General features: G+C 44.5%; 1 protein-coding gene across 2 annotated transcripts in view; it reads right to left on the reverse strand.

Annotated features, from left to right (window-relative positions):
- Positions 1–283: 283 nt before the first annotated feature.
- The window catches only part of LOC147444362 (protein NRT1/ PTR FAMILY 8.1-like), a 46,104-nt gene continuing 18,580 nt past the window's right edge, over positions 284–27,807 (reverse strand). For both annotated transcript variants that reach the window (XM_086527003.1, XM_086527004.1), the window contains 3 exons: positions 3,604–3,821; positions 2,928–3,487; positions 284–1,511 (listed from right to left, as the gene is read on the reverse strand). In XM_086527003.1, the coding sequence (XP_086383129.1) occupies positions 614–1,511; positions 2,928–3,487; positions 3,604–3,821 (1,676 nt within the window). In that variant the 3' untranslated portion in view covers positions 284–613. The remainder of the gene's footprint in view (positions 1,512–2,927; positions 3,488–3,603; positions 3,822–27,807) is intronic.

The raw sequence follows: 27,807 nt of genomic DNA on the forward strand, positions 1-27,807 counted from the left end.
AGATCTTCGGACTATCTTATAAACTCAGTTGTCAAAAGATTAGCCAAATTTTCTAATTTTTTGTTGTTTTAAGAGATACATTTGCCAAAACTACACTATGAAGTGGCATTTTTTTTAATTTCAAATCCTATAATTCTAGGTTAGTGGGTAAATCCATCTCCACTTGCAGATTCTTTAAGGGGTCTTATTTTTTACCTTGGTAGTCCTTCAATAGTTCTGCTATTTGAGTATATTACTAACAATCACATGGTTCTCATTTCCTTGAGATGAAAATTCACTGAGCTGATGCAATTTTCAATATCTTTTCTTTTTTTGCAAAACTCACATACATGAGTTAGATTATATTTACAGCAATTTTCAATATCTTAAGGGTTGATAGTGTTGATGATAATGACAACAAATCTGGTTTACTTGATGGTTTGTGAAGCCTTCAAAAGACCCTTTTACAGAAGGCCCTAAAGGCAATGATTATGGATGGTCAGGCACATACAAGGTCCGATATTGGAGCAATTCGGAGTACATTCGGATACAGAAGGCGACATTTGATGTACACTTCTGCCAATTGAGATCAAGCAAACTGAATGAAGCTGGCTTCGAAAGGTAAGGTCTACATTCAGCGAGTATCAACAATAGGCCTTATCTTTTCCACTGCCTTGTATGTATAGCTCCATGACAATGCAAGGAACACAACAAAGTTGAGAGCAAGTAAAGTTGCCAGGAACCAGTAAAAGTAGTCGAGATGGCACTGATTAAGGTTATCCACAAACCAGCCTTGATTTCCTCCTGCACTGGTAATAATACTGATAACACTAATAAGAGCATTGCTTAGATAATTTCCGAACCCAAGAGAAAGTAAGTAAAAGGACATTCCCACGCTCCGCATAGACTCCGGAACTTGATCATAGAAGAACTCTTGCTCTCCTACAATCACAAAAACATCTGCCATGCCAAATATCACATATTGTGGAAGCAACCAGAACACGCTCATTGGGACTGTTGCGCTTGAATCGTCCTGCAATCCATACTCCTCTACAATTTTCAGGCGTTTCGTCTCTACCATAGCCGCACTCACCATACACGCTACGGAAAAAAAGAACCCCACACCTAATCTTTGCAACAATGTCAAACCCTGGTTGTGACCAGTGAACCGCCTTGCCAACGGAACCAGCACTTTTCCATAGATGGGTAGCATCACAATAATCACAAGACAGGAGAACGTGCGTATTGATCCAGACGGGATAATGAATATGGAGCCAACACTTCTATCCATTGTCGCCGCTTGTTGTACAAAAAAAGTGGTTGATTGTGCAAAAAACACCCCAAACATGATGGTGGTTAGCCATATGGGAAAGATTCGAACAATAAGCTTTACTTCTTCAACCCGAGTAACAGTGCAGATCCTCCATGGATCGCCAACTCCGTTTTTAAAATCAGGATTTTCTTTACTCGTCTGGCAATGAATCTCTCCTTCTAATTCAGGCTGCCTCACTGTTGCTGCTTTGTCAAGGCACCTGCAAATACATTCATTTCTAGCGTAATCACCATTCGCCATTCTCTTGTCTTCAAACAACCATTGAAGCTCTCACACCCTTGAAAACGTTTAGTATTAATGCACAACTTGTTGCATTTAAATCCTCAAAAGTCTATTAATCAGTGCAGCGCTCGGTGCTTATTGCTCCATTCCTCTTTTAGTTCTGCAAAAAAGCACTTGCTCCAGAAAAGAGATTTTACCAGTCCAAGAAAAACGGAAGAGCACATTCAAACAGATAAGAGATCAAAGGAAACCTATGCAATGCCAAAATTGGCCCACAAGACAAAAACCGATCTAGAAAACGTCAATATTTCTGTAACATAGGAAAATAAAAAATCGACAATCGATCAACAAGTAGTGAGAGCTGAATGGCAGTGCGTGTTATGGATGGTAGCTGCCTTCCCCCATCTACACTACCACAAGCTCACTATATGCTACAGTTGTGCGAGTGTTCACTAGAGATGTATACGCCCACTCCAAGATCTGCAGTTTTGGTATTAATACATGTGTGCTCCCTTTCAAAGCTGCTGCCTATGATAAGCGATGGCCTGCTGAGACTCTCCCACTTCATCAATCTATTTGTGTCCAAAGCACCCTGGCAGTCTCAGACGGTGCCTGGCTCCAAGCTTTACAGTCATCTCAAATGGGAATCCTCTAGTAGGCATCTGTGTAGGCATCTGTGTGTAGATACGTCTCCAAGGCATGAATGAGGGGATTGCTCGAGGTGGGAGCTGGTCGTAAATTCTCATTAGACGCTGTGGAAGTGCCAAGCAACACTGATATGGGTACTCCCTCACTCTCCAGGATATCAGCATACAAAATGCTCCGTTGCCCGACGCTTTTTGTCAAAATGTTGGCATCGATATTACTGACAATATTAGCGTCGATATTACCGTTGGTATATTCCGACTGTGATACTGACGCAACACTGGGGCAAAAAAATTGAAACTTGTTGTGAGTTCATTTGAGTTCGGCGTACTCAGATAGTCTGCAAATGTGGGCCCCACTTGCGACTCCTAGCTCAATTTTCAGGTATATGACAATAACCTGAGCTCTCTCAGAGCCCTCGTTGCATGCAAAATGTAGACACTCATTTAAATCTGGCCGGTCAACCAGGCCGTAGATTTTAATGCGTGATAATGGTCTCGGTAGCACTGCATCTTGTTAGGCAAAGGGTGAGGTGGATCACTCCAGGCCCATCTGGTATCAAGCTGCACTACGTCACATCTTGTGACGCTATTCCCTTCCACCTCCTTTTACTAGCCATAAATATTTACAACTTAAGTGCCTGATCAACATTGGACACACTTGGCTTGCCAATACAAAAATCAAAGAATCTAATTGAAATGAGAGAAAAATAACAATAAGAACACAGAAAACAGCTTAGAGAGCATACCGAAGCCCAGTTGTATGTAAGAGATTCTTTCTCCCATTTTGTGCTGCTTTCTCCTCATCTACCTCATGAAGGAGTGAAAGATCATCAGGTACCTCTATGTACCACTTTCTTGCAGCTGCTATCAGCACTTGGAAAAGGCCAACTAACGAGCTTCCATATGGGATCCTGTTTCGATAGACCGGGGTACCCACTACAAAGAGAACCACTGCTAATGTAATCAGAACTGCCAGTATGCCATAGCCAAGCCCTGCCGTTCCGTTGTCTTCAATGTACACTATGACTGTATAACTCACAAGAGTACCTGAGATAATTCCAAAGTACCACCAACTGAAGAATGAGCTTTTACTATTTTTTTCACTCGGATGATCTTCATCAAACTGATCTGCACCCAAAGCTTCAAGGCATGGTTTCACACCAGCTGCACCAATGGCAATCAAGTATAGAGAGAGATAGAAGAATGCTAGCTGGAAAGACGTTGCATCGGGGCAGCTTGAACTGCTGGAACAAGTGCCAGGTCTCAGAGCTGTAAGAGATGCTGAAAGAGTCAGCATAATTAACCCCTGAGACACAAGAAACAGAAGAGCTGAATTTCTCAATATGACTAGCTCATAAAATAGAATAGACTTGTTGAAGTGCAACAATCCGCAAGTCATTTTTGCGACTTCTTCCCACTTACAAGAACGTAAAAGGCTGAGAAAAAAACAACAGTCCAATATCTTCCAAGATAAGCATCTGCAAGAAAGGCCGCAAAAATAGGCAGCAATGTGGTTGCTCCCACCCAATTATTTACACTTTCAGTTGCTGACGCGCTTCCCAGATGCAACTCAGTTTTAATATACAAGACAAGATTTGCTGTGATGCCATTGTATGCAAGTCTTTCCATAAAATCATAACCTGTTTCAAATCACCAAAACTACTCTTAAATCTTGTTATTCAACTTAATGTTAAATTTTTCATTTCTTATATACTGGCCAAAACTTTTTGAGTATTAAGAGCATCCTTTACTTGAGCATCATACTCTATGCCTGCATTTGTGCCACATGTATAGGGGAGAGGAGAAGCCTTGATCATATACTACCTTCACTAGTGCAGTCCCCTCTTGTGGCAATGCAAATGTCACTGTCGAGAACGGGCACCCCTATGAAGAGCTTCAAACTACAATATCAAGATACTAGATCTTAAAGACTCGGTTATTGAGAGAGAGAGAGAGAGAGAGAGAGAGAGAGAGAGAGATTTTTTTAAGGTCTATCTGAGGTCGAAGTCGGCCTATGAGACAAATCAAGTATACATGTGTGTATGTCTTCCATCTACCGGAAAAGACAAAACAATCCAAACTGGTACAAAATAAAGAGAAAACCTTGGTGTATGATGGGATCGGGGGGGGGGATGGAGGTCTAGTATTAGGGATGTGTGCATGTCTATATGCTCAAGGCAGTACAACCATGCAGATGCAATCAAGCTAGCTAGCTCCATCCTGTGCTAATAGGGGGGTGTAGAATGTGGTACATGTGAGGATCAGGAGAAAGGGCTGCTCGGATGAACGCAGTTGGGTGAGCCATCATCTCAGGTCGTCTCTCCTCAGCAGCTCGACGCTCTCGGGTCTGATCTCCTCGATTTATCTGTGGTGGAGTCGTGGGGCCCGGCATCTGGTAACACGCGCATGTCGTCTGGCCCGGCTCATCTCAGTCTTGCTAGAGAGTCACTCCCCTTGGTGGATCTAGGAATGGAGGAGGTGTGGTCCTTTGGGAAAAAAATTAAAGTTGTGACTGTCTCTCCCCCCCCACTTGTGTCTATGTACGTGGCAAGTGTATCTCTATGCCTCCGTATCTCTAGCAAGCAGCGCCCCAACTGCCTCCGATCTCGAGAGTGCATGATCTCGTGGAGGATAGTCTGCCCTCTGAATAATGACTCGTACCTGCCTCTAATATCATCATAAGCTCTGCATCTGCAAACAAAATGCTCCTCGCTCTCCACCTCCTCTCTGCATACTCGATAGACTCTCTCCCACTTGGAAAAGTCACGAGGAGCTGACCAATCACCACTTGTGAGTTGTGTGGCATGTAAGTGTCCATATAGCGTGGTCACTATATGAACCCGTCCTCGAGTATGGTAAGGAAATGATCTCTGTAGTGTGCCATCTTCCGCTGAAGGGGAGATGTGATCCAAGTTTGTCTAATACATAGCTGCCAGAGTCTAGAGATCCTATCGGAACACTATATGATGAACCTACGGTGGCAAGCTCTCAAGATCAAGGCCATGTGCTCCGAGCCATGCTCTGACCTGGGTGTACCAAGCTCTGTCATATCCAAAATTTACTATCTATCTAGCTAACTCAAATGCTCGCAACGTGAGTCTCTCGGCCGAGAGCTCTCTCACTCTTTGGATAAAGCAAACCGTCTAAAAGACTGTGTTACAGCGACCTCTTGAGCAACAGGCTGAGGAGGAGACAACCATGGAAGAGCTGACAAGCATTCTGGCTAAGGTGAACATAAAGTTTAGGACTTTCAAAGGTCTTTCCGCAGAGGATGCAGACGACCATGCTAGGAGATTTGTATCCCTCTACAAACATCGTGGCCTCAACAGAGAAGACGCCTACTTAGTGCTCTTCCCATCCACCTTGGATGGCTTAGCAGATAAATGGTACAGTCAGTTTGCAGAGAACAACTTCCCTACTTGGGCAGCACTAAGGCAATAGTTCTATGAAGCTCTCAGACCAGGTGACTTCCAAGAGAAAGTTGTGGATGAGTTGGCGAACCTCATGCTCCAGCCAAATGAGACTTTTGTAAAACTCGTGACCCGAACAAAGTCTCTGGCTTCCCTAGCGACCAAGCAAATTTATGGTTAAGAAGTGGGTAGAGAGGCTCTTCCTAAGACTTCTCAGCAAAAACTCCTAGAGAGTCTCCACTTGAAGACTCTGGAGGAGTTTGTCGTTGCTGCTATTGTGAGGATTAATGGTGTTAATCCTATAATTAAGACTTAAAACTTCATACTTAAGATCAAACTGAGACTCAATAGACTGAATGTGTGTTTGATTGATTGAATGAATGTTTTAAAAGTTAGTACAATAGGCTCCTTATATAGGAGACGAAGAGACACAAATTAAAAGACACGTCTCATGGTGAAGAGACGCGACTTTAGATGTAAAGACACATCCTTTCGGCAAAGAGCTGCAACCATTGAACGAGTGGTCGCAATCGTAGAGCGAAAGGGTTAATCCAATCGTCGAAGGAGTGTGGCTTTTGGCGAAGAGGCATGTCTCTTGAGCGAAGGGTCGTGACCATCTAAGCGTAGGGGTTCTCCTTGGCATGGCACTTTGCGTATCTGCAACTAGGAGTAGATATAATACTGTAACATAGTCACAATCGTGACATTACCTCCCATTTAAAATGAGAGCCCGTGTCAAAGAAATGACTTTTGATGTTGATAGAACTCTGGAAAAACATTGAATCTCCAAAAATCTTTAATCTTTGAGTTATCTGAAACCTTTGTCTTGAAGCTTTGCTTCTTGCAAAACCTTTTTGCTTTGACTACTAAATCCCATGTCATTGCATTATTCAAAGACTTTTTAGAGGAATCTGGCATAATCAAGTTGACTGCAATAAGAGATTGATCTTCAAAATCCTTCATGCGATGTAAGTTTTCTGGTTTAAGATCTTCCAGTAACTGCAAAATATTTGGTAAAGAGGAAACCTTCTCGAGGCACTCTTCACATGGGATAACTTTGCTAATCACTGGAAACCTTCTCGAGGCACTCTTCACATGGGATAACTTTGTTACAGCGACCTCTTGAGCAACAGGCTGAGGAGGAGACAACCATGGAAGAGCTGACAAGCATTCTGGCTAAGGTGAACATAAAGTTTAGGACTTTCAAAGGTCTTTCCGCAGAGGATGCAGACGACCATGCTAGGAGATTTGTATCCCTCTACAAACATCGTGGCCTCAACAGAGAAGACGCCTACTTAGTGCTCTTCCCATCCACCTTGGATGGCTTAGCAGATAAATGGTACAGTCAGTTTGCAGAGAACAACTTCCCTACTTGGGCAGCACTAAGGCAGTAGTTCTATGAAGCTCTCAGACCAAGTGACTTCCAAGAGAAAGTTGTGGATGAGTTGGCCGACCTCATGCTCCAGCCAAATGAGACTTTTGTAAAACTCGTGACCCGAACAAAGTCTCTGGCTTCCCTAGCGACCAAGCAAATTTATGGTTAAGAAGTGGGTAGAGAGGCTCTTCCTAAGACTTCTCAGCAAAATCTCCTAGAGAGTCTCCACTTGAAGACTCTGGAGGAGTTTGTCGTTGCTACTATTGTGAGGATTAATGGTGTTAATCCTATAATTAAGACTTAAAACTTCATACTTAAGATCAAACTGAGACTCAATAGACTGAATGTGTGTTTGATTGATTGAATGAATGTTTTAAAAGTTCGTACAATAGGCTCCTTATATAGGAGACAAAGAGACACAAATTAAAAGACACGTCTCATGTGAAGAGACGCGACTTTAGATGTAAAGACACATCCTTTCGGCAAAGAGCTGCAACCATTGAACGAGTGGTCGCAATCGTAGAGCGAAAGGGTTAATCCAATCGTCGAAGGAGTGTGGCTTTTGGCGAAGAGGCATGTCTCTTGAGCGAAGGGTCGTGACCATCTAAGCGTAGGGGTTCTCCCTGGCATGGCACTTTGCGTATCTGTAACTAGGAGTAGATGTAATACTGTAACATAGTCACAATCGTGACATTACCTCCCATTTAAAATGAGAGCCCGTATCAAAGAAATGACTTTTGATGTTGATAGAACTCTGGAAAAACATTGAATCTCCGAAAATCTTTAATCTTTGAGTTATCTGAAACCTTTGTCTTGAAGCTTTGCTTCTTGCAAAACCTTTTTGCTTTGACTACTAAATCCCATGTCATTGCATTATTCAAAGACTTTTTAGAGGAATCTGGCATAATCAAGTTGACTGCAATAAGAGATTGATCTTCAAAATCCTTCATGCGATGTAAGTTTTCTGGTTTAAGATCTTCCAATAACTGCAAAATATTTGGTAAAGAGGAAACCTTCTCGAGGCACTCTTCACATGGGATAACTTTGCTAATCACTGGAAAGGATTTTGGATGAAGACTGCAATCATCTTCCAATAATGAATCCCAAAATTTCATCTTCAGAAACTGTCACTTCATGACTTGCAATTGGCATACATCATCCAGCAAAGAATTAAAGAAAGCATAGTCGTCTTCAGACTCAAAATCTGCAACCATATCCTTATCTTTGTCTAGTAACGAAGTATCACTTGAAAAAAACTCTTACTTGAAATCATCTTTGTCTTCATCAATAGATTCAGGAGAAGTTAAGGAATTCAAAAATTCATCAATTATGATTTCTGCATTGGAGATCATATTCGCTTCATAATCCACTGTATCATGCTGTTTGACTTGTACATGTGAGGCTTGAATCCCTCGTTCTGTATGATAAAGCCCGTGTAAAATCAATTCACGTCCATCTTTGAACAAATTGATAGTATGTCCTCGAAAGCTAATTGCTGGATCGTATTGGAATAACCAATATTGACCAAGAATCATGTCGTAGTAAGATAAAGATATGACTTCGAAATCCAGTTGATCTGCATAAGTTTGAATCTTGAACTACAAACAGCTGTCGAACTGTCTCATCACAAGTTGAAATTGATCCATCTGCTAACTCCACATCATATAAGTGAGATGTCTTCTGAGTTGGTAAACCAAGCTGTCAAACTATCTGAGTGCTGACGAAATTATTCGAGCATCCGCTGTCCACCAAAATATTGATGGAACGACCATTAAGAGTTCCAAGAAGGCTCAAAACTTGCTTTGAGAGAGATTCCAAAACAAGAAGGCTCAAAACTTGCTTTGAGAGAGGCTCCAAAACTGAAGAATTGCACTGAGCATGCTTCATAAGAATAGTCGTATCCTCTGAGACATGAATTGTATTGACCACTGATTTTCCTTTCTCTTTAGCACAAGCTGGTTGTTCAAAATTCGATGATGTTTCCGCATTGGAATTTCTCTTCAAATTAGACGGATTTGGTTTCTTTGGACATTGATACCTTCTTTGAAATCGAAGAAGCATTTGATGAAGAGCCTTGCTGAGGATTAGAACGTCGATCTTGAGAAAAAGCATGTCCTTTACCACGATCAAGTGGAGGAACATTTGAAGGAAATTTGCTTTGAGATTGTCAATCTTGAGAATAGAACCTTCAAGTTAAATAAGGCTCCGTTGCTTGCTATCTGAACTGAGATTGTTGATGTTGACTTTGGCTATAGCTTTCTCTACGATCGTGCTATAAAAAGCAAGCGCTATTTGAAGATCTAGCACCAGGGAGAAAATTCCGTGTAGGGCAACGATTATCGCCAAGACGCTCCACATAGGCTATTGCAGTATCCAAGGTGGTAGGGTTGTATTTGTGCACATCGTACTTCAGGGTTGGTTCAAGCCAGTCAATGAAACTGTGTAGTAGAGGGGCTGAGATTCTCTATCTCCAGAGTTAGTCTCCAAAACTCTGTGATGTACGCCGCCAAGGAACGTGTCTGGCAGGTTTGAACGCCTTGCGGATAGCACACCAGAATTTATCCCAAGAAGGTGTGTGTTAACCATCAGCAACCCGTCGTTGCCACCAAAGAAATGTTGTGTCCTTGAGCAGAGAGCTAGTAAGTGCAACTTTTTTACTCTCTACTAAGTCTGTGTTGGACAAGTAGACCTCCATTTTGAACAGCCATCGGTCCAATACGCGCTTGTCGCAGCGACCATTATAGGGCTCAAGCAATTTAACATCCAGTTTCTTCTTCTGTGCAGCATTAAAAAATTTATAAGGTAATTGAAGTTCACGATTGTCTACCTGACCAGTTGGATCTAGTTCGTTTTGTTCATCCACTGAAGCTTCGAAAGAAGATGATGGAGAAGTTGTATTAGTAGTCCGAGAAGCTGTAGCACGACTTCGAGAAGTGTTTTGCGTCTGCATCTGATCCAAGCGAGTGTGAAGTGATGCGAGGCTTCTGGAAAGTGCGTCCATCTGCTCCTTGATAAGAGTAAGGGCATCATCAGATTAACCTTCTCCTTCCTAAGAAGTCGGCATGTTTACGCCTCAAACGGAATATTGAACATGTGCAAGAGCAGGTTCTGGGACACGTACTTTAGAAGCGGAAAGTATTTGGGTACAGCATGTGGAACGCGAACGCCCTTGGAAACTAGAGCGCCCTCTGGAACCAGTTCTAGCTCCGGTGAATCCAGAATAATAATTATTTCGGGTGGCGGGAGAGGGTACGGCGGCAAGTCTTCTTCCGGAATTTCGTCTATGCACGAGAGAAACGGCACAGATATGTTGAATTCGCCGTCGGTGTAAGGTGCAGCGGAATGAATGAAGTTTGCTCAAGATTAGTGCTCCGAACTGTGCTCAAGCTCAAGGTTCCTTTTGTTCTTATGGAAGGGAGAGCCTTTCGTTCTTAATGAGAGAGTGCAACGAACACAAACAAAGTGAATGGACACTGTGCGTGAAAGTGTATGAGACTGAGATATAGAGAGAGAAGAGAAATACGACACCAGAGACGTTGTAAAACCCTCCTCCGAAGGCCCCACTATCGTCGGTGAGTGTGGTCTACTTATGATTGCACAAACTGGTACAACTAAATGCATGTGACTGATGCAAGTCTAGGCTAGATTGATGACGACGACGGGGACGGCGAGACCGATCTAAGGGCTGAAATCTGCTACTCTTTATCTGCTGTCCAAAAACGCTAATGGGCTGAAATCTGCTGCGGCTGAAAATGCTATGGAAAACGCTGATTCTCTACTGGTCTTTATGGCTGAAACTGGTGGTCTTTTAGAGCTGAAATTGATGGTCTTTTAAGGCTGAAACTGATGGTCTTTTAGAGCTGAAATTGATGGTCTTTTAAGGCTGAAATTGCAGGTCTTCATTGCTGAAAATCGCCATGACTAATTGCTGCAAATCAGGAAACGCTAGGCTTGCAAAAAACGCTAGGTGCTGAAAAGTGTGGCAATGGGTTGCTGATGCCAAAAACGCCAGAGCAGGGACTGTATGGCAATGAGGCTTGATGGAAACGCCAAGGGGCTGATGTCTGTGGCGATGAGGCTAGGATGAGAAAACGCTAGTGTTGTGGATCTGCTTGAGGGAAATCGCCCCCAAGGGGTTCTTGCTTGAGAAGTTGCCTCTTGAGCGGTGGAGCTCCTGCTGCCTCTTCTGCCAATTAGTACTAGTCTAGGCTTGGTTATATACAAACTTACTCAATTTGCCCTACCTACTTTCCAACAAAAGTCACTTAAAAATAATAAGTGAAAAATGTCAAAAATAGGAAAAATAGGCTAAATGCACTGGAAAATTCCCCTGAAGGATTCTGAGTGATTCTGATGGGAATGCTTATGATCATGCTGTGTGCAACCAGAGGATATGCATCTACGCTAAGTGACTGGGCATGCACGGTCTACGAATAGACTCACAAAAGTGCCAGATCACTTCTAAATCTAGACTGACTGAACCCTTGTCGTGCTGTAGCTTGTCCACGGACACATAGGGTTGGATGTGTCTCGTGACATCCCCTCCTTTTCAAAGTGAGGTACTCGTACCGAACTGTATGGCGTTGAGGGAGATCGCCAATAGCATCCAGAATCCTGGAAGGGACTCTTCGCCGGCCCACTCTGATGTGTGGGTCGTGCGGTACTTGAACTTCAGAAAAGTGTGCAACGCTTGCTTCTTTGGGCCGCGTCGAAAGCGACACAAAGTCTTCTGTGGCTCCTTCAATGCTTCAACTTCATCAATAGTCATGCTTCTTTCTTCTTCTTCAAGAATCTCCATGGCTGAAAATTCCTGAAACCATTTTCAACACAAAACCATGCACATACATATTCCATGTAAAGTGAGTGGTGGAAAAAATCTTGTCTTCCACAAAGACTGTGCATGCAATGTAGATGAACAAAGAGACGGAGTGCCAAACCGTTCACCACACACACGCAAACAATGAGATCGAATCTTTCTCTTTTGATCTAAAGCAATCAACTGTGGCAATTCACAACGAAAATGCCTATGCTTGGTGCTCATACTTTCATGTGCTCTTTCTACCACTATGTCGTGCCAAGGAAGAGACATGTAATGTGACGTCCTTGAATGCATACTTTTCAGCTTTTCATGAACAATCCGCATACATTCGTGCTCATTCATGAGTGAAACGTGCTCAACGTACAATATGTCATGCCTAGAAAAAGGGATCACATAAAGACGCTGACGAAAATACAAGAAACGATCACGAATGAAACACTCGAACAATGCGTGCTGACTAATCATGCGAACACATAATACTTACTGTGAGGGTTCTTTGGACCTAAGCTCGAGAGCCAAGATCGGTTCTTCCTAAAGGGGTTCTTTGGACCTAGGCTCGAGAGCCAAGATCGATCCTTCGTAATTGATCGAATCTGCAACGAGGTTAGCTTCGCTAGAAAAAGCATCAACTAAACCATCATCCTTGTGAACAATCACGTCTTGATCGTACAAATCATCCTGCTTCTGAGAAATCACATCTTGATCATTCAAATCATCATGCTTGTTAGTGCTCATGTGCCCGTTTGGATGCCAGAAGAGGGTTTTAGGTGGATTCCCCCAGGGACTGCAGTTCGGTACTTGGGTTGTCAAGTTGGTTTCGACTTGTCTCCCGAGCAGCAGATTGCTCCTCTTCTCCTGTCTATCAGGAAAAAGATGTTACATTGGAGCTCAGCACGACTTTCTTTGGCTAGCAGAGTAGTAGTGGCCAACCAGGTGTTGTTGGCGACTATGTAGTACATCACTTCTTGCTGGATCTTCTCGAGTTCTTGTATCAGCCAGGTAGAGAGGCTAATCAGGAACTTCCTTTGGTCAGGACGTGACACTCAGATAGCCTGAGCCAAAGTGGCTTGGCAAGTCATCACTCTTCCTTGTTCACAGGGAGGGCTTGGGATCATTAACCAAGCATAGCAGAGCAAAGCCCTTCTTGGGAAGTTCATCGTCAGAGGACTTCTTCCAGGTGAGGAGCCCTAGAAGGAGTTCTTGCTACAGGGGCTTAGTGCTAGGGTGTCTCAGACAGGAGGCCCCTGGCAACCTTCGATCAAATGGATCTTCACAGAGATACGCAGAGTTGGTTTCAGTAGGAGACTGGAGGACCGCTTCGTTGTGAGTTTGCTTCGATCTTGGGAGCTCTTGCGGCGAGGCCTGGAGCAGAGACGGCCTACTTGCACGGAGGAGCGCCTATGGCAGCCCCTTGTCTGAAACCTCATGGTTAGCACTAAGAGAGGCCACTTGGTTGGTAGTCAGCCTCATGCTTCCTAGGGTCCCATGGCAGCGGGTCCAGCGCGCTCTTTAGGTGATTGGTTAGAGTTCACAGGCTTGTCAGAGGAGGTGCAGGGTTTCCACCTTTCTACAGGGCATGAGAGGAGTGCAGAGCATGCGCCAGGACATCTCAGAGGCAGTTCCAGCTGAGTGGCTCACGCCTATCGAGCCAGTAGCACCCAGATGGATGGGAGCCTTCACATGACTGGAGGTTCTCATCTCAGTCAGGGCCTGCTCAAAGACAGTTCCATCCCTTTTCTTCGAGCTTCAGGGTGGGGGACGCCTACATCGAGTTGCAGTAGAGGCCCCGCAGGTGACAGAGTGCTGTTTTCAGAGGATCGGAGTAGTGGGCATCTGTGGGAGGACTTGTGTCATAGATCCTGACCCAGCAACTCTTGAGACTGGACACTGGAGGTTGTGGGCTTGGGAGTGTTATCCACCGGCACGAGAACAATGGGATCCTGGTGAGTGGCTCTGGATGGACCCCTTCTCTTCTGCAGACCACCCAAGAGTCCCGTTCTTTCAGTACACTGTTCGACTGGGACGTCATATACTAGCAGTACAGAGAGAGGCCCGCCCTGCTGTAGCACCTCATTGGCAGGAGGAGGGTCTCACAGCTGAGTTCTTGGCAGCCTTCTGGGAGAGGTTGTGAGACTCCAGACAGTCGAGGCGAGTCACCTTGTTTCAGTGGCTAGTCGCCTACAGCAGTTGGGAGCTGGCTAGTGCATAGTGGTCTCTCGGCCGCATGTGCAGCTTGTGACCATCTTGTGGAGAGTCAACGTCACTGTCTTTGGGACTGTCCCTCGGCCCAACAGGTGTGGCTACGAGTTCTTCGGCTGATGCCTGCTCTCTCCACGGCCCGACAATACACTTGGGGAGCAGCAGCTTGGTCCACCCTCACGGGCCTGGCACTTCAGTTTGAGCTATCTTCCACCAACAGGATGATAGTGATACAGGAGGGGCGACCTACGCTCCAGCCTGCTACAGAGCTTACTCCACAGGAGTGGTGCAGTGAGAGAGAGGAGTGTTGGGAGCTCATCAGTGGCCTGACACTCTCATTCATCTAACGGGCCCGTTGCTTCCGCATCTTTGAGGCTCGCCCTGTGCCATCAGCAGAGACTGTTCGCGATTTTTGGCTAGAGCTGATGCATACTCTCAGAGGACAGCTTGAGGGACTACAGGGCAGCTCCGACCGCATGCGAGAGCGAAGAGAGGCTTTCCTTCGACTCTGGCGTACTAGGCCTTTTTAAACCATGGTCCAGGGTGTACTCCGATGGCATTACCGACCACCTGTGTGGCTTTTTCCTCCCCCCATTTCTTCATTTAGCCCCATTGTACATATGCTGGTTTTTTCATTGGGAGAGTCTCCCATCATGGTTGTTGTAGCCCTCTCTTGAAGAGGTGGTTGTAGCCCTATGGGCAGTTTCAGTAACTAATAGAAAGATCTTTTTCTCGGGGAAAAAAAAAATCATCATGCTTGTCATTGTCATTGTCATCCAAATCATCATGCTTATCATTGTCATGCTTATCAGCATGAAAATCATTGTCATTTAAATCATCATGCAAATTCTGTGTCATGCTTTGGAGAAGAAGAGACTGAGAGAGTCTCCTTTTCCCGAATCTCTTGCATCTGTGCCTGCAATTGAGAAAAAAGTCGCAACATCTCTTCCATGTGTCGGTCGTTCATTGCCTTTCTTGCTTTCTTCTCGCGATCAAATTCGGCTTGTCTTTCTTTGGGTTCCAAGCATGCTTGCTTGCTCTCACGCGCTATGGCTGCCATTCTTTCTTGGTGTCCACGCTCCATTTTTGCTTTTCTTTCTGCTCTTCTTGCTTCGCATTCTAACTTCCTCTCCATAAACATCTGCTCCAACTCCTCCATAGGAGTTAGTGCAATCCTTGGCGTAGATGGGTAAGGGGGAGGCTCGGAAAACCTCCTGGTGGGGAAAATTCTTCTTCGCCTCTCTCATGCTCATCACCTCTAAGCGAAGTATCCATTCCGCTTCGAGTGATGACCATCCACTGAAGTCTTGTATTCCTGTGGGTTCATGTGGTCTTGGGTACTTGAGGGTCTTGAGGGTCTTCAAGTTCTTTTTTCGCCTGCAATCTGAGTTAGAGAAGGATCTTCTCTTCACCCGAGTTCTGTTCTTTTCCACGGGCGCACCCCTTGGCGGCCTTGCGCTCACACCAAGGTTGCTTTTTCCCACCTCACGTCGATTGGCCTGCCGCTAAGTGCACGGTCCGCTCCCAATGAGTGCACAAGGGGAGGCTGGACAAGCCCTTCTTTCTTGGGTTTTCTGTCACTCTTCAAAAACACGATTATGAATCGACACGCCCAAGCAAACTTGGGTTCGTGCGACCACAACAAGCAAAAAAAATTTCTTATGATTCTTGTGGTTCTTTCCTTGAGTGATACAGAACACTGCCAAAGCTCTGATACCAATGTAAGGTGCAGCAGAATGAATGTTTTGAACTTTGCTCAAGATGAGTACTCAAGCTCAAGGTTCCTTTTATTCTTATGGAAGGGATAGCCTTCCGTTCTTATTGAGAGAGTGCAACGAGCACAAACAAAGTGAATGGATTACTGTGTTGAAAGTGTATGAGACTGAGAGATAGAGAGAGAAGAGAAATACGACACCAGAGACGTTGTAAAACCCAACTCCGAAGGCCCCACTCTCGTCGACGAGAGTGGTCTACTTATGATTGCACAAACTGGTACAACTGAATGCATGTGACTCATGCAAGTAGCCTCATCGCCATAGACATCAGCCCCTTGGCGTTTCCATCAAGCCTCATTGCCATACAGTCCCTGCTCTGGCGTTTTTGGCATCAGCAACCCATTGCCACACTTTTCAACACCTAGCGTTTTTTGCAAGCCTAGCGTTTCCTGATTTGCAGCAATTAGTCATGGCGATTTTCAGCAATGAAGACCTGCAATTTCAGCCTTAAAAGACCATCAATTTCAGCTCTAAAAGACCATCAGTTTCAGCCATAAAGACCAACAGAGAATCAGAGTTTTCCATAGCATTTTCAGCCGAGCAGATTTCAGCCCATTAGCGTTTTTGGACAACAAATAAAGAGTAGCAGATTTCAGCCCTTAGATCGGTCTCACCGTCCCCATCGTCGTCATTGATCTAGCCTAGAGGATGAGAAAACGCTAGTGCTGTGGATCTGATTGAGGGAAATCGTCCCCAAGGGGTTCTTGCTTGAGAAGTTGCCTGTTGAGCGGTGGAGCTCATGCTGCCTCTTCTGCCAATTAGTGCTAGTCTAGGTTTGCTTATATACAAACTTACTCAATTTGTCCTACCTACTTCCCAGCAAAAGTCACTTAAAAATAATAAGTGAAAAATGTCAAAAATGGGAAAAATAGGCTAAATGCACTGGAAAATTCCCCTGAAGGAATCTGAGTGATTCTGATGGGAATGCTTATGATCATGCTATGTGCAACCAAAGGACATGCATCTACACTAAGTGACTGGGCATGCACGGTCTACGAATAGACTCACAAAAGTGCCAGATCACTTCTAAATCTAGACTGACTGGACTGACTGAACCCTTGTCGTGCTATAGCTTGTCCACAGACACATAGGGTTGGATGTGTCACGTGAAGTCCCCTCCTTTTCAAAGTGAGGTACTCGTACCGAACTGTATGGCGTCGAGGGAGATCGCAAATAGCATCCAGATTCCTCGAAGGAACCCTTCGCCGCCCAGTGTGATGTGTGGGTCATACGGTACTTGCACTTCAGAAAGGTTTGCAACGTTTGCTTCTTTCGGCCGCGCCGAAAGCGACAAAGTCCTCTGTGGCTCCTTCAATGCTTCAATTTCATTGATAGTCATGCTTCTTTCTTCTTCTTCAAGAATCTCCATGGCTGAAAGTTCCTGAAACCACTTCCAACACAAAACCATGAACATACCTATTCCATGTAAAGTGAGTGGAAAAAATCTTGTCTTTCTCAAAGACTGTGCATGCAATGTAGATGAACAAAGAGACGGAGTGCCAAACCGTTCACCACACACACGCAAACAATGAGATCGAATCTTTCTCTTTTGATCTAAAGCAATCAACTGTCGCAATTCACAAAGAAAATGCCAGTGCTTGGTGCTCATACTTTCAAATCAACAGCCAAATATGGCATTTCCAGGTCAACTTAATTGTGGTTAGGGAACACAGATGAACCCTAACAGTGTTCCCATGTTTCAGTCACTTCCATATGACAACTTAACGCCATTGGAGAGGCCAACTCCGTACAAAGAAGGTGGCAAAGGTGTGACATTCACGACCTTTACAGGGTTTGATGACAGGAAGAAGGCTCTCTCATTCCTCCAGCAGTTTGACAAGGCCTATGCAGGGGAAAACTTTATAGAGGCTTCAAAGGTCCGCAAGGCAGCCACTTTCTTGACAGGGAATGCAGGACAATGGTGGACAACTTTATTGCTGCAAGGGCAAGCTCCGTCCACATGGATTTACTTCAAGCAGATTTTTGCAACAGCATGGTTATCTGATGACTTTGAAGCAGATGTCATGACAGAATGGCACCAGCTTAATGCTGCCACTTGCAAGAATCGGGATGACTATAATCGGAAGTTTTGGAAAGCTCTACTTCCAGTAACTTCCTATAGGTTTGTGCCATTGACAGAACACATTGAAAAATATTGTTGTGGCCTACCCAAAGGATTGAGAAAGTATTGCACGAAGACCAAAGTCACTACTTTGACGCAGCTCATCGAGGTAGCAAACACTGGCAATGGTTTTCTCAAGGGAGAAGATTGTGAATTCAATACTGGCGTCAAGGAAGGATCACCCAAGAAAAATTCAACGAAGAAGTATGTTCCCAAGGAGGTTCCTAAAGTGACTCAGAGCCAGCCAACGCAGGGAAAGACAAAGCTACGGGCTGAATCAGAAAAGGGACCAGCGAAGAAATGGAAAAGACGCTTTCCTCGCAAGTCGGAAGAACAAAAGAAGGTCCTGAGGTCAGAAAACAAATGCTTCATCTGTGAGCAGCATGGCCACATTGCTTACAATTGTCCTACAAAGAAAAGGCCAGCTGATTCTGAAGAAAAGGAGGACAAGAAAGGAAAGAAGCCCATGGCTGGTCTAGTGCCAGATATGGTGGGCGACAAGCCAAATTCAGATGCAAGTGAGCTTTGCAGAGCATGGGGAAAGGTCAGGGATCAAACAGTGCTTATCTTCTTTGATCCAGGTGCCAAAGCCAACTTAATTTCCCCAGAATTGGCTTCAAACTTGGGAATCAGACCTGAAGATCCGGGGTATACAACAGAGGCAGGTTTGGCATGTCCTGGCCATACACAGGCTGTGACACCCATCATTGGAAAGTTGCGCCTACATATCCAGTCCTATGTAGATGCTAAAGAATTTTACATCATGCCACTGGACGGATGTGATGTGTTGTTAGGTATTCCTTGGTTGTTTCGTGTACAGGGAATCATGGATGCCTACAACAAAAAGATCACTGTACAGAGCAGGGGAAAGACTCACATTCTCGATGTAAAGCTTAAAGGGGAGTCTATTCCCACTGTATCAGCTTCTGCTATTACTTTTGTAAATGAAAAAGCATCTTTCTGCGTACTTGGTTTTTGCACGTGAAGTGTCAGATTGTGATGAATCAAATTTATCTGTGCTAGATAAAGAAAGGTCAATGTTTTTACAACAATATAGTGACTGTTATTCCGATTCATTACCGTCTCAATTATCGCCAGAGAGACCCAAGGACCATGTGATGCCAGGCAATAGCCCACCAAATAAGCCTCCGTACAGGGTTAGTGCGGCTCAGCAGAAAGAGATAATGGGCCAAGTACAGGAGCTATTAGAAAAGGGGCTGATTCAGCCCAGTTCATCCCCATTCTGTTCTCCAGTGTTGTTGGTGCAGAAAAAGGATGGCTCATGGCATATGTGCATCGACTATCGTGCACTGAATAAGAATACCATCAAGAATAGGTTCCCTATACCTAGAATTGATGATATTCTGGACAAATTAGAAGGAGCAGCTATGTTTAGCAAGATAGATCTAAAGAGTGGGTACCATCAGATCCGCATTAGATCACAGGATGTGCACAAGACTGCTTTTAGAACGACGTTTGGCCTTTACGAATTTTTAGTGATGCCCTTTGGTCTCACAAATGCTCCTGCTACGTTCAATAGGATGATGGACAGAATTTTCCGTCCACACCAGCAGTTTGTTCGTACATTCTTTGATGACATGATAGTCTACTCAAAGAATGAAGAGGAGCATAGGCATCACTTGGCCATTGTGTTCAAAGAGCTACGCAGTCATAGGTTGCTCATCAATGCAAAGAAAAGTGAGTTTTTTCTGGAAGAGATTCACTTTCTAGGACACATTGTCTCAAAGCATGGTGTTAGAATGGATCCTGCAAAAGTTGAAGCGATCAAGTCATGGCCAGATTTGAAGACGGTGCACGATGTCCGAAGTTTCTTGGGACTATGCTCCTATTACAGAAGGTTTATCCGAAATTTCGCTGAGATTGCTTCACCTTTACATGCTCTTCAAAAGAAGGCAGTCACCTTTAGATGGACACAGAAAGAGATTTCAACTTTTAATCTCTTAAAGGAAAAGATGACTTCAGATCCAGTCATTGTGTTGCCAGATCTTAGGAAGTCATTTGTGGTCCAGTGTGACGCCTGCGGTAGTAGCATTGGTGCAGTGTTAATGCAAGATAGCAGGGTAGTAGCCTATGAGAGTAGAATCTTGCAAGGGCCAAAAAAGACTATGCAAGTCTATGAAAAAGAACTGCAGGCCGTGATTCATGCGCTCTTAAGTTGGAAACACTACCTGCTAGGTGCAGACTTTGTTGTCCAAACGGACCATCAGACCTTGCGATATTTCTTGACACAGGCAAAGTTATCTGAGAAGCGTATGCGATGGGCAAATATTTTGTCCATGTTCCACTTTCAGATTGTGCATGTGGAAGGCAAGAAGAACGTTGTGGCTGATGCCTTGTCAAGGAAGCCACAAATTTCAGCTGTGTCAATTCCTTATCATCATGAACTTGATGATATGAGGGAACAGTATGCAAATGATGAAGATTTTGCAAGGGTCTTCGAGCAGCTAATGGATGGACAACGTCATGAACACTATCTTCTCAAAGATGGGTTCATGATGATGCATGGCAGATTGTGTGTCACAAAGCCATTGCGACGCAAAGTTATGGAAGAGAGTCATGTCCCACCGTATGCAGGGCATCGTGGTATCGATGCTATAGTTAAAGCCGTTGAGACATTCTTCTATTGGCCTACATTGAGACGAGATGTGGATGCCTTTGTGCGAGAATGCCCAATTTGCCAGAAGGTCAAATTTGACAGGCAAAAGGCACCAGGGTTATTGCAACCACTACCTATTCCAGATAAACCATGGGAAAGTATTGCTATGGATTTTATCTTTGATCTTCCGAGAACGTAGACAAGAAACGATGGTATTTGGACCATCATTTGCAAATTCAGCAAGCAAGCAAGCTCATTTTATTCCTGTAAGGAAGAAGATAAAGCCAAATCAGATGGCATGCTTGTTTATGAGCAATATTTTCAAGTATCATGGCATGCCACAGTCGATTGTTAGCGACCGTGATCCACGCATGACAAGTTTGTTCTGGAGAGGCTTGTTTAAGAATATGGGCACCACGCTCAAATTCTCTTCGTCATTTCATCCTCAAACAGATGGGCAGTCAGAAGAGGCAAATTCTACTGTCCTAGATCTGCTCAAGTGCTACGTGTCAGAGCATAAAGAAAAGTGGGAGCAGTATTTACCATTGGTGGAGTATGCATACAATAATACAGTGCATTCATCAACTAGCAAGGTACCTTTTGAGATAGTTGAAGAAGCACGAAAGTTCCTCCCATACTGCATACAAAGGACAAGATATTTGAAGCAGATAAGTATGTTCAGGACATGGATGAAATGTACAAGAAGGTCAAAGTGGCCTTAGAAAAGACTCAGGCAAAGCAAAAGAAAGCAGCTAATCGTCACCGTCGTGAAGTGGTATTTTCACTTGGTAATTGGGTGCTTCTACACTTTGAAAAGGCAAGGTTAAAGAAGATGAAGGGCAAGGAAAGACTGTTTCCAAAGCTCAGCATGCGTTACTATGGGCCTTTTCACGTATGCGACATAATCAGTGATGTTGCATATAGGCTGAAATTGCTTGACAGTTGGAAGATTCACAATGTGTTTCATGTGAGTCTTCTCAAACCCTATGTGGGCAATGTGCCAGAAGATATGCCAGCTGAAGATCAGCCGGAAGTCGAGGAACTTGATGAGATCTTGGTCCCGGAATATATTTTGGCACATAAAGAAAGAAAAGTGAAAGGCAAGGTTGCTAGGCGTTACTTGGTAAAGTTCAGAAACTATCCACCAATGGATGCTAAGTGGATGGAAGAAGGTGAACTTGCAGAGTCACCAACTGTGTTATCACTTTACCTTGAAGCCTTCGATTTGCAACCTACCTTGACCCCTTGAGTTTCAAAGCTACATGGATTGTCAGTGTGACAATGGCTTCTGAAAGAAATGATGTACATGGTATTTAAAGTGAGCTCAAATGAAATACCTGTTACATGAATATTAGAGCTATACAGATTGTCAGTTTGGCAATTGCTCTTATGGAATGTCCAAAAGTTTGGTTAGTGCTATAGAAGTGAGTATTTCTTGTCAATTTGTCAAGGATACAGTAATTGCTTCTATTAAAGGGTACATGTGTAACTGCATTCTTAAACTGTCCGTTTGGGTATGCTCGAAAGTGTTACTGGGCCCAACGTGTACTATAAGACAGTGGCAAAATGTGTGCCTACCATTTTGTCATTGGAAAGTTAGTGACTCAAAACAATGGCAAAGTGCGAAGCTACCACTATGTCATTGGGACAGGGTTCACACGCAGGCAATACATGTATCGACGAGGTGTTGAATACACTAGGGTTGACAATGAGCATGTATGTGTCGTACATATGTCGACAGGTGTTGAATACATCAGTGTTGACTGTGAGCATGTACGACATAAATGCAAACGAGGACGTTTGAGATTTCAAGAGAGGGGTATGTCACCAACGTGTGACTACTATCTATCCTTTTTGTTGATTTCTTTCTTATTATTTATGTACTTTCACTTTTTGGAAACACCCCTCGGGAAATCTAACTGCCCTGCATTGCATAGCTAGTGTGGAACTGTCCAGAGGGAGTCCAGGCCTGAGGGCAAGAGAGCACTAAGGTTGGACAAGGACTATGGTTAGCCAAAGTGGAGTCATTGACTAGCCAAAGTGGAATCCTTTGCTACAGAGGCTACATTTCAGTTCTGGGTGTGGCTGCAGTGTACAAAGGGGGTCAGATGACCTAGAAAGATACAATGGCAGCATCTCCTAAAATTTAGAGAACTGCTATTTTGGGACCTGAAAATGTGTTTGCGTCATTACCTCCGGAATGACAAGGGAAACATTTTCTTACTTTGCCGTGAAGTCAACTGGGCAACCGGTTGGGAGATTTTTAGGCGGCAACCCAGAAACGGGAAATAGGCTGTAAATGTGCCAAGTGGCACATTTTTGTGCACTTTCCTCATGCATGAAGAAGTGGCGCTGAATTCGCAGGGAGGAGGAGCTCATTTGCAGATTTTGTCACAGGTTAAGAGCTATGGAGTGCTTCCTTTCCCTCCTATGTATAGTGCGGTGCCAGGAGTGATGCCGTGCACGCTACACACTGCCCTCTCTCTCCCCTATGGCAGTATGTTATGCCCCTCTAGTGCGCTTTTCAATTGACCAATGTACAGTTGTGTGGGTTCATGCGCGATTGCCGAGGCAAGAGCCTCTTGCACAGGTACTGGATTAGCTAGCGGCTAATCCCCCGCAGGTACAGGTGAATTCGGAGAGGTTTCACCCCAAAAATCTCGTCCGATTCAAAGGGCAAGTAGCCCTACAGGTGCGGGAGCTCGAGGACTTGCTATGGATGCGACCGGCACAAGAAACGGAGCCTGAAACAGTAAATTACAGCCTGCTGTGTATTTTTGCAGGTTTAGGGTTTTGGCCCTAAACGGACCCTAATACCCCCAGGAGGTTCGGGGACGCGAGGGGACCGCTGTGCAGGTGATTTGGCGCATTTTCGGGGCTGAAAACAGAGAATTCAGCGTGCTGCAGATTCTCGCCAGGTTTTGCAAAGTGCCCGTATGCGTCGGGAAAGTCATTCAATGCGTGGGAATACTGACTATGAAGGGTCCTAGTATAGTTATGCTGCCGAAATCGGGCCGGAACAGTTGAAATTCAGCCAAGCTTGTGCGGGGCAGCTTGTAGGGAACCACAGCGTTTATTCCCTCTTTTAAACAATAAAGAAATACCGAAAGGGGCGCCTAAGTTAGGAGCCATTCTGGTGTCGGTCTACTCATATAGGTGCAATCTAGCAGCCTGTATCCCTCTCCCCTTTGTTATGTCTTGAAAGTACAAGTAAAGTGGGCGACGACTTAAATAGGTGAAAGCAAATAAGGTTTAAGTCTAAAGTCTACCACCCTTTTTGAAGTTAACAGGACAGTTTCAGTTTGCGAGGCATGGTCGACCTACACATGCAGTAGGAACACGACATTGTGACTAACAGGCATGTGCTATTGCGAGAGAATCACAAAGAAATGTGTGAGGGAGAGAGGGAGAGACAGAAGGTTTGCTTTCTTACCGGTAAACGTGCACGAAAAGGCTCTGCAACAGATGGACTTTGCAGAGACTTTGCAGGTTGCAAGTCATTGTTGCAGACAATCCCCAGTAAAATAAGGCTCCCAGACTAACCCCAGCCAGGCGAAAATAAAAGGCCTCATGCGTAGGGTTTTTTTTTTAAGTCAAAAAAATTCATATACTTCCATCCGTACGGTACCATACAGTACGGTACAGACGTAAGGTACTGTACGGAGCCGTACGTACGTCCGGATCCTTCCTTGCACGTGACATCCCCTCCTTTTCAAAGTGAGGTACTAGTACCGAACTGTATGGCGTCAAGGGAGATCGTCAATAGCATCCAGAATCCTTGAAGGGACTCTTCGCCAACCCACTCTGATGTGTGGGTCGTGCGGTACTTGAACTTCAGAAAGGTTTGCAAGGCTTGCTTCTTTGGGCCGTGGCGAAAGCGACACAAAGTCTTCTGTGGCTCCTTCAATGCTTCAACTTCATCGATAGTCATGCTTCTTTCTTCTTCTTCAAGAATCTCCATGGCTGAAAATTCTTGAAACCATTTCCAACACAAAACCATGAACATACCTATTCCATGTAAAGTGAGTGGAAAAAATCTTGTCTTCCTCAAAGACTGTGCATGCAATGTAGATGAACAAAGAGACGGAGTGCCAAACCGTTCACCACACACACGCAAACAATGAGATCGAATCTTTCTCTTTTGATCTAAAGCAATCAACTGTGGCAATTCACAACGAAAATGCCCATGCTTGTTGCTCATACTTTCATGTGCTCTTTCTACAACTGTGTCGTGCTAAGGAAGAGACCTGTAATGTGACGTCCTTGAATGCATACTTTTCAGCTTTTCATGAACAATCCGCATACATTCTTGCTCATTCATCAATGAAACGTGCTCAACGTACAATATGTCATGCCTAGTAAAAGGGATCACATAAAGACGCTGACAAAAATACAGGAAACGATCACGAATGAAACACTCAAACAATGCGTGCTGACTAATCATGCGAACACATAATACTTCCTGTGAGGGATCTTTGGACCTAAGCTCGAGAGCCAACATCGGTTCTTCCTAAAGCGGCTCTTTGGACCTAAGCTCGAGAGCCAAGATCGATCCTTCGTGATTGATCTAATCTGCAACGAGGTTAGCTTCGTTAGAAAAAGCATCAACTAAACCATCATCCTTGTGAACAATCACATCTTGATCATACAAATCATCCTGCTTGTGAGAAATCACATCTTGATCATTCAAATCATCAGGCTTGTCATTGTCATCCAAATGCTTATCAGCATGCAGATCATTGTCATTCAAATCATCATGCAAATTCTGTGTGTCATGCTTTGGAGAAGAAGAGACTGAGAGAGTCTCCTTTTCCCGAATCTCTTGCATTTGTGCCTGCACTTGAGAAAAAAGTCGCAACATCTCTTCCATGTGTCGGTCGTTCATTGCCTTTCTTGCTTTCTTCTCGCGATCAAATTCGGCTTGTCTTTCTTTGGCTTCCAAGCGTGCTTGCGCGCTCTCACGAGCTATGGCTGCCATTCTTTCTTGGTGTTCGCGCTCCAATTTTGCTCTTCTTGCTTCCGTTCTAACTTCCTGTCCATAAACATTTGCTCCAACTCCTCCATAGGAGTTAGTGCAATCCTTGGCGTAGATGGGTAAGGGGGAGGGTCGGAAAAACCTCCTGGTGGGGAAAATTCTTCTTCGCCTCTCTCATGCTATAAGCGAAGTATCCATTCCGCTTCGAGTGATGACCATCCACTGAAGTCTTGTATTCTTGTGGGTTCTTGTGGTCTTGGGTACTTGAGGTTCTTGAGGGTCTTCAGGTTCTTGAGGGTCTTGAGGTTCTTCTTTTGCTTGCAATCTGAGTTAGAGAAGGATCTTCTCTTCACCCGAGTTCTGCTCTTTTCCGCGGGCGCACCCCTTGGCGGCCTTGCGCTCACACCAAGGTTTCTTTTTCCCGTCTCACGTCGATTGGCCGTGCCGCTAAGTGCACAGTCCGCTCTCAATGAGTGAAAAGAGGCACAAGGGGAGGCTGGACAAGCCATTCTTTCTTGGGTTTCCTGTCACTCTTCAAAAACACGATTATGAATCGACACGCCCAAGCGAACTTGGGTTCGTGCAACCGCAACAAGCAAATAAAAATTCTTGTGATTCTTGTGATTCTTTCCTTGAGTGATACAGAACACTGCCAAAGCTCTGATACCAATGTAAGGTGCAGCGGAATGAATGTTCTGAACTTTGCTCAAGATGAGTGCTCCGAATTGTGCTCAAGGTTCCTTTTGTTCTTATGGAAGGGAGAGCCTTCCGTTCTTAATGAGAGAGTGCAAGGAACACAAACAAAGTGAATGGACACTGCGTGAAAGTGTATGAGACTGAGAGATAGAGAGAGAAGAGAAATACGACACCAGAGACGTTGTAAAACCCTGTGTGTAAGGACATGGGTCCTACGGGCAAGGCCATCGGCAGCACAACCGGACAAAGAGTTTTTGGACTCTAATGAAGAAGATAAGAATTGGTTAGCATGGGATGCATGCCGCATGTCTGGCCTCTCTCTCACACAGTACCTTTCACCTCTCTCTCACACAGTACCTTTCAAAGCATCGGGAAATCATATTAAAACTAGAAGATCTAGATGAATTCCAAAAGATACGGGGTTTTAATAGGAGTCTTGACAAAGACTATTGTCTTCATATCAAGACACAACATCCAAAAACTTTGGAAGAAACCATCAGTCATGCCCAAAGATATGATGATGACCAAGAGAGGAAAGGAAATGTTCCCTACTCTAAGAATACTTTTGCTAAGAGCAATGTGGCTAAGAGCCAATGGCAAGGTAGATCTCCCACACATTCCAAGAGAAGTAAGAGACAATCTACCTCTCCACGCCCACAAGACGCTAAGAAGACTAAGCACTCACGAGATACTCCAGGTGGGTCTCTCAGCACGCTTGATTTTGAGCGTGCAAAGAAACACTCCGAAGGCCCCACTCTCGTCGGCGAGAGTAGTCTACTTATGATTGCACAAACTGGTACAACTGAATGCATGTAACTGATGCAAGTCTAGGCTAGATCGATGACGACGATGGGGACGGCGAGACCGATCTAAGGGCTGAAATCTGCTACTCTTTATTTGCTGTCCAAAAATGCTGCTGCGGCTGAAAATGCCATGGAAAACGCTGATTCTCTGCTGGTCTTTATGGCTGAAACTGATGGTCTTTTAGAGCTGAAACCGATGGTCTTCTAGAGCTGAAATTGCAGGTCTTCATTGCTGAAAATCATCATGGCTAATTGCTGCAAATCAGGAAACGCTAGGCTTGCGAAAAACGCTAGGTGCTGAAAAGTGTGGCGATGGGTTGCTGATGCCAAAAACGCCAGAGCAGGGACTGTATGGCGATGAGGCTTGATGGACACGACAAGGGGCTAATGTCTGTGGCGATGAGGCTAGGATGAGAAAACGCTAGTGCTGTGGATCTGCTTGAGGGAAATCGCCCCCAAGAGGTTCTTGCTTGAGAAGTTGCCTGTTGAGCGGTGGAGCTCCTGCTGCCTCTTCTGCCAATTAGTGCTAGTCTAGGTTTGCTTATATACAGACTTACTCAATTTGCCCTACCTACTTTCCAACAAAAGTCACTTAAAAATAATAAGTGAAAAATGTCAAAAATAGGGAAAATAGGCAAATGCACTGGAAAATTCTCCTGAAGGATTCTGAGTGATTCTGATGGGAATGCTTACGATCATGTTGTGTGCAACCAGAGGATATGCATCTACACTAAGTGACTGGGCATGCATGGTCTACGAATAGACTCACAAAAGTGCCAGGTCACTTCTAAATCTAGACTGACTGGACTGATTGAACCCTTGTCGTGTTGTAGCT

This window comes from Adiantum capillus-veneris, chromosome 13, assembly GCF_014529385.1.
Source record: "Adiantum capillus-veneris isolate H3 chromosome 13, ASM1452938v2, whole genome shotgun sequence".
In the NCBI taxonomy this organism is placed as follows: domain Eukaryota; kingdom Viridiplantae; phylum Streptophyta; class Polypodiopsida; order Polypodiales; family Pteridaceae; genus Adiantum; species Adiantum capillus-veneris.